An 8201-nucleotide genomic window follows, 5' to 3' on the forward strand; every position below is an offset into this window, starting at 1 on the left:
TCAACAATGAGAAGCAGCTGACTTACAGACAGTAATATCACTTAGTGAAAGTTAGCATGGGAATTTGTAACACCCTGATATGTCGTTCAACAGGATGTATAAGCAAGGCAAATGTTCTGAATCAGCAATCTACATGATGTTATTTCTCCCATAGCCATTACGCATAGGTTTGTAAACTAAAATGTGGGCCTAGACTCTCATACCAGGGGTCCCTAGCATCACCGCCTCAGCTCCACCTCAGATCATCAGGCATTAGATTCTCATTAGAGTACCGGTCCCTGGTGCCAAAAAGTTTGGGGACCACTGCAGTAAATCACAGGCAAAAAAAGAGGTTACTGTATTAGTTGCGGTGATTTTTTTGATTTGGATTACCAAGAAGAAATTGTGTTGTCAAAATGCAGAGACAGGGAGGACTAATGTCTGGATTTACTGGGAGGCCTCTTAGTAGTCCTATTCATAAAGCAAAAAATCAATAGAAAACTAGAGTAACTCAATAAAAATATAACAACTATTATTTTTAGATAACCAGTTAAATATCAAAGGAGCCATCTAGAAGAGTAATAAGTAGTTGCCATTGGAGAGGAGGAAATGGTGCTGGTGGTGGTAACAGGTGTTTTTCATAAATACTGAATAACCATATGTAAGTGTGGTTTTTCATAAATACTGAATAACCATATGCAAGTATGTAACTTTCATTAAAATTTTTAATTTTAAAGTATATTTAAAAATGTATTTATATACCACTAAAATATTTTTTAAAGTTAATTTTATAACTCAGAAAAAAAGCAATTAATACCACATACATTTCTTTAAAAAAGCAAAAACAGTCACAAATGAAACACAAACACAGAGTTTTTGACTTGTGAGACAAAAGAAAGAAAATTCAGTTAGGTAGATTTTCAGGTCTGATATCCACACACTCAACAAATTCTGTGCTTAAGCAGCTAATTTTTTACTGCGATTCAAATGTAACTTACATGATCTAGTCTTTTCTTTTTTATGGACTGATCATCATTAAATTCATCTTCCTCATATGGCTCTGAAGAAGAAGATAATTTTCTTTTCCTGGGTCCGCCACCTTCTAAAACAGAGAAGGACAAAGTTTGCATAGATATTTTAAGTATCCTTAATGCAAAAAAAAAGCAAAAATGTTATTGTAATGACTACATTTGCAGACAGTTCTCTTGACAACAGCCCCAATATTATTTCTTCTACATACCATGTGTACTCAATAAATGTCAACAGAATGGAAGGAAAAATAAACAGAGACTCTTTGGTCCTTCAAAAGTAGAAATCACTGTAATAAGGTATTTGTAAACCATCACATTTAATGCTAAAATTGTGCTCACTAAATTCATGAGCAGTTCTTCAGAGCAATAATGAGAGGAAAGGTTTCTCCCCAGTAACTGAGGGGTCAGCGGTGAGAAGAAGTTGAGTCTCATCAGTGTAGCTTATCTGAATAGCATCAATGACACCTATAATTGTCTACTATATCCAGGCTTTGCAGAAGGCTTTTATAAACTGCTGTTTCATTTCCTTCCCAAAACAAAACCACAAAGCAAGTAATATTCTCATTTAGCAAACGAGGAACTAAAATATAGGTAGTTCAAGCAAATAATGCTCTTAATCTAGCAGGAGAGCCTAACAGTAACAGGAAATTTGCATATTCTGCCAAGACTGAAAGAGTAACAAACTCCGTCTACATGTTTTCAAAAACTTATGTTACATATTTATCCTTTGTATATATTTACCTATTTCTTAAGTACTTTTGCTTTCAGAGAGCAAATTCCTTAGACATATTGTGCTAATATGAAAATATCTGCTAAAGCTGACAAAGGTTTAAGATTTCAGTATAAATTTTATCAGTATTCTATGCAGTTAGAAATAAAAGTTATAGAAATACAATATTCAAAATACAAACATGACAGCTTTTAAGATGCAAGCTGAAAATTTCATGTAATAACAAAATAATTGAATGCCACTAGCATTAATGTTAGTATGCTTACATTTTTTTCTCTCAATTTATTTCATAAAATAAATGCATATTTATGCATATGCCAAATAATTTCTGGCAACTAGTTTAAGAAAGGGGAACAATAACCACCTCATCAACATTCATGTATTTGCTAGGGTTATGTGAGCACTGTTAGTAATATTCTAAGTCTGGAAAAAAGCTTCAAACTAGATGATTTATGCCATGTCACCTAGTCATGTTTCTTTCCTAAAAGAGCAAGAGCTTTGTTTTATCAATGAAGAAATTCTTCAGCCTTAAATATGTGTTTATACAACTTTTTTGGGGTTGTTAACATTAATGACACCAAATCTTTACATATATATAAAATATCTAAAGGCAAAAATTTGCAATTCAATGTGGGAGAAAACTATAATTTTAGTACAAAAGGTTATGTAAGCACACAATGCTTACTATCTCTAAATCTATTCATAATTATTAATGAAAATTTTTCTATATATCTAAAGAAAAATTATTATTCTACACTAAATATTACTTCCAAATTAAGTGTCTCATCTTTTACTGGGGGCATCCATCATCACTTTCGAGGCAACAAAATAGAGATGTACCCCATTTTCCAGGTAAATGTAAATGTCATGTAAATTCAATATTTAAAAATAAAACGTGAAACTGCAGAAGGAAAATATGGACAAAAGGCAGTTTAACAACAACAACAACAAAGATGCTCAACTTAATAATAAAAGATAGGTAAAATAAATTAACAATAAAATACTTTTTTTTTATCCTAAGATTAAAAATGGTAAATGAACCATGGGCAAATAGGCACTTTGAACACTAAGAATTATAATAGCCTTTCTGGAAGGCAATCTAAATAGCACCTCTCAGAATTTTAGGTGTATATATCTTTTAGTCTAATTCCTTTTCTAGGAATTTATTCCACAGAATTGATGGAAATGTTTACTTAATGTTTCACTTATTCTTACACATGTAGAGAAGTGGAAAAAAAATAGCTAGGTAGAGTACGACAACATCAATATTCATATTTTTACCTTTTAAAATAGAGTAAAAACTTTGGATATTATTATTTTTTTTAATTTAGGGTTCATAAACTTTCAGAAAGCAATGCCTAAAAGATACCCTTATTGTTTAATATGCAACATTATATTTTCTGCAGAAGATCAATTTGTGGTAAAACCAATGTCCAACATCATGATTTATGTAACTCTCTCTTACAGGTATTTAAAAAGGCCTTTTGTTGAAAAGTGTCCTAATATATCCAAAATTGTTTTCTGTCTTAATGTATTATAGTTTGAAAGTTATCTTACCTTGGTGAGACAAAGCCACCATTCTATACATTACCTCAAAAGTGTACAGTACTAAAGGTGAAGAGGACTGATAACTTTCCGATCCATTCCAAGATAGACCATGAAAGTTTACTTAAAAAACAAGAAAACCCTCAGTTTTTCTTTCCTTGTAACTTGCCACTTGACATTTTTTTTTTAAAAAAAGAAATAGTATAGTACAGAAGTATAGTATAGAATGAGAAGTATAGAATGAGAAGAAAAAAAATCAGTTGAAGTTCAAATTTAATGAGGATTGTAAACTCCATGAGGCCAAAGGCTTTGCCCATTTTGTTTCCTTATGCATCCTCATACCTAAAATAGCATCTGGCACCTAGTAGTAAGTGTACAATAAATATCTGTTAAGCTAATGAGTAAGATGAATTGTTCGAGAAAAAAAAGATTAGACACAACTGTCGAATAAATTTATTCTACAAATTTTTCAATGTAAAGACTACGGAATATTGAGATAATTATGAGAATGAAAAAGAATACGTAAAATTTCCCACACCGTTTTGCAACTCAACAAATGTTTATTAAGACTACTATCTTTTAGGAACTTTTACAATTAGTACTAAGAATATGATAATGAGGAAGACAGTTAACCATTTCCTATATCATTCTCTATCATTAAATGGCCTTTAAGAACAAGTAGCTACTAACATTTGCTATGTACATACTATGTGCTACATACTACAGTAAGAAATTCACACTGACTATCAATTCTTCACAACAACCTATGAGTTCAGTACCATTATTATACTGTTTTAGTGCTAAAGAAACAGAGGGCACAGAAGCATTAGGCAACACTGCCCAAGGTCACACTGCTAATAAGTGGGAAAAAAGGAAGAATTTTAACATTCTGTGTAGGCAGCCCCACACAACACAATACTGTCTCCTTGCTCGTATTAAAGATTTAAAGTATTTCCTATGGATGAAATAATATCAACTTTGGAATCTACTCCAATACAGGGATGACAGGGCTATGAGAACACACATATTTTCTATTTTTGTATATTGCAGGTTTCAAAAAAGGTTAAAAAGCTAAAAAACATCCACTCAGGGAAATGGGCATTTATTCACATGCTGTTAATGAAAGAATAAATTGACACAACCTTTAAAAAAGTAACACAGAAATACCTATTAAAATTTAAAATGTGCATGCCCTTTGATTCAGCATCCTAATTTGAAATTTAGCCTACAGATATAATGACATAAACATTTACTTCTAAGGCTACTTTAGTACTATAATAACAAAATAATGGAAAACATAAATGCTAATTAGTAGAGAAACAGTTAATAAACTAATCCTATGGGTAGTCCAGAGAAATATTATGAAGCCATTTTTTTAAATGGATATATTGTACTGATGACTTATCCATGATAAATCATGAAATGACTATTTTAAATGCAAACCAGGAGTGACATCAGCATCATGGCAAACTGAGAAAAACCTCTTGGTCTGTCTTCCTGAAGTTACAAGTTGGACAACTATAATTCAACAAAGGATTTCCTGTTCAACCATGTCAGAAAGATTTACACATTGAGATATCTGAAGGTGGGCATATTGGGAGAGCAGGGGAGGCAGGACAGGCAAAAGGACAAAGATGAGAACCACAGATGCAGTCAAGCACTCGCTGCAGCCAGAGGGAACACAGTAGTAGTGGAGGGTCATGTTGCAACCCCATATACAGTAGACAGAGGGACAGAGGCAGCATTCTGGCCTGCATGGCTGGTACACATTGAAGCTGAGCCCAGGAATGGAGCAGAGAAACAATATAGAGGCTGGTGCCTGCTGTGGAACAGCTGCCATGACTAGGAAAAAAAAAAGGCACAGATGCACAAATCTACACCCCCCTGCCACCCTCCCATAGCCCAATGGCTCCTAGCAGACTGGCAGCAATGGAGGCATGTCATGAAAGGGCAGAAGCAACATTCCAGCTGAAGTGGCCTGTACTCTCTATGGCTAAACCCAGTAGGAAAAACAAAGCCAAAGGTGCACAAATCTGCTTCCCCGCTGTCCCCCATTCCCCACTCCTCCCCCACCAATCATGGCTGAACCTGGTAGAGGCAGATGGGATACCTCAGATAACAATAGGCCAGTGGCTTCTGGTTACAGGAAAGCAGCATTGAGAACTCAAGGCCCAGAGCCCTATCACCCACTGCACACCACTATGGGAGTGGTGCCCTGAAGACCGAGGTGACTCAGTCATAAAGGGGAAACCCATCTTCTCAGAGAATATAGGGCATTTTCCACAAGAAGGGAGACATCACCCCACAGAGATACTGGAACTCCCAGCAGTGCAGGTAAGAGAAAACAAAAACTTGCTCTATACCACCATCTACTGGAAAACAAAAGAAAGCCCTCTACTTATCAACTTGCTAAATGATTAAAAGCAACAAGTACTTTAAAAAGATTTCAGTTCCTCAAATGCCCAAATAGAGAAATAATCCATCAAGCACTATGAACAACCAAGGTAACAAGGTAATTCAGAAAGAAAATGAAAAATCTCCGGAAAATAAACTCAAAGACATGGAATACTGTGATTTAAATGACAGAGAATTTAATATTCATAATTTAATAGTTATAAAAAAACTCAATGAGATACAAGAAAACTCAGAATGGCAGTTCAGTGAGCTCAAGAATAAAATCAACAAACAAAAGGAGTACTGTACCACAGAGGTTGAATCTATAAAAAAGACCAAACAGAAATTCTGGAGCTGAATAACTCAATAAACAAGATGAAGAATATGAGAGCTTAGCAAATAGAATAGACCAGATGGAGGAAAGAATTAGTGATCTATGAAGATAGAAATGTAGAAATTACTCAGGTGAAAGAAAATAATTGAGAGTTTAAAAAAAAAAATGAAAGAGTTCTATGAGAACTATCTGACTCCATTAGAAAGAGCAATACTAATATAATAAATATACCCAAAGAAGAGAGAGAAAGAAGGAAACAGAGAATCTGTTTGAATAACAGATGAGAACTTGACAAACCTATGTAAAGAGCTGGACCTTTGAAACCAAGAAGCAAACAAAATACTTAATTATTTCAATGTAGAAAAGACCTTCTCCAAGGCACATTATATTAAAGCTGTTCAAAGTTAATGACAAAGAATTCTCAAGGAAGCAAGGGAAAAGAAGGCTGTAACATATAAATAAAACTCATTAGATTATCATCAAATTTTTTCAGCAGAAACTCTACAAGCTATGAGAGTGTGGAACCAAATATTCAAAATATTGATAGGAGGAATTATCAGCCAAGAATAATATATCCAGGAAAATCATCCTCTAGATATGAAGAATAAAGGCTTTTCCAGACAAACAAAAGCTGTGGGAATTTAGTATAAGACCTCTATTACAAGAAATGTTTAAATGAGCTCTTCAATCTGAAACAAAGACAAAAGAATACAAAACTGTAAGATGACGACAGATAAAGAGGAGCAGAAACTGCAACTCTTATTCAAAGTAGGGTATTAAACACTTTCCTATAACATAAGGTTAAGGGAGTAAAAGCTTTAAGGAAAAAAAAAAAAGACTATAGCTTCCACAATTTGGAAATGAACACAAGATAAACAGGGATAATTTGTGACAACAAAAACATAAGAGGGGAGAGAGAAAAGGACTGAACTTGTAAAAGTGAAGGAACATAAGATACAATCAGAAGAAAAAGGACTATTGAATGTATAAAACTTTTCTGCAAAGAAAAATTTTTTTTTTTGCATAAACCCAATGGTAACCATGAAACAAAAATCTATAACTGTGACATGTAACGAAAAAGAAATGGAGGGAAAAAATCATAGAATACCACCAAACTAAAATAGCAGACAAAAACACATGGGAAAAAGAAAAAATGAAGACACAGAGCAACCAGAAAACAAAAGATAATATAGTTATAGGAAGTCCCCATAAATCAATAATCACCCGAAATGTAATGGACTGAATTCACCAATTAAAAGACATAGAGTACTACAGCCATGCCACCCTGAACGATCTCGATCTCATCTGACCTTGGAAGCTAAGCAGGGTCAGGCCTGGTTAGTACTTGGATAGGAGAATACCTAGGAATATCAGATGCCATAGGCGTTAAAAAAATTAATTAATAAAATAAAAGACATAGAGTAGCAGGATGGATTAAAAAACAAGACACAATTATGTTGCCTTCAGAAGACCCATATCAACTACAAAGACAAACACCCAAAGAGAAGGGGTGAAAGACTGTATTCCAATCAAATGGCAACCAGAAAAAGCAGTGTAGCTGTACTTATATCTGACAAAATAGATTTCAAGATAAAAAAGGTAACAAGAAACAAAGATGGACATTTTATAATGATAAAAGAAACAAAACATCAAGAAGACTAACACATCGATATCTATGTACCCAAACAGGGATCATCAAAATATATAAAACGATTATTAATAGATCTAAAGGGAGAAAATCACAAAAATACAATTATAGTAGGAGATCTAACTACCCCATTGGTGGCAATGGATCATCCATTCAGAAAATCAATAAAAAAAAATAGTAGCCTTAAAAAATATATATATACTAGCCTTAAGTGACACTTCAGACCAAATGGACATAATCGGTATTTACAGAGCTTTCCATCCTCAAACTACAGAATATACATTCTTCTCTAGTGCACATGAAACATTCTCAAGGATAAACCATACGTTAGGGCAAAAAACTAGTCTTAATAAATTTAAGATTGGAATCACATCAAGCATATTCTGACTACAATGGTATGAAACTGGAAATTAACTGCAAAAAGCAAGCTGGAAAACTACATATATGGAGATTAAACAACATGCTATACTGAAGAACTACTGAATCAAAGAAGAAATAAAAGAAGAGATCAAAAGATACATAGAGATAAATGAGAATGAC

At 33.6% G+C, this 8201-nt stretch overlaps 1 protein-coding gene across 2 annotated transcripts in view; it reads right to left on the reverse strand.

Moving 5' to 3' along the window:
* Positions 1-8201, reverse strand: part of SMARCAD1 (SWI/SNF-related, matrix-associated actin-dependent regulator of chromatin, subfamily a, containing DEAD/H box 1) — a 63672-nt gene that overhangs the window by 45035 nt on the left and 10436 nt on the right. For both annotated transcript variants that reach the window (XM_023528426.1, XM_023528425.1), the window contains exon 4: positions 978-1081. In XM_023528426.1, coding sequence (XP_023384194.1) covers positions 978-1081 — 104 coding nt within the window. The remainder of the gene's footprint in view (positions 1-977; positions 1082-8201) is intronic.

This window comes from Pteropus vampyrus, unplaced genomic scaffold (genome assembly GCF_000151845.1).
Source record: "Pteropus vampyrus isolate Shadow unplaced genomic scaffold, Pvam_2.0 Scaffold25, whole genome shotgun sequence".
NCBI lineage: Eukaryota > Metazoa > Chordata > Mammalia > Chiroptera > Pteropodidae > Pteropus > Pteropus vampyrus.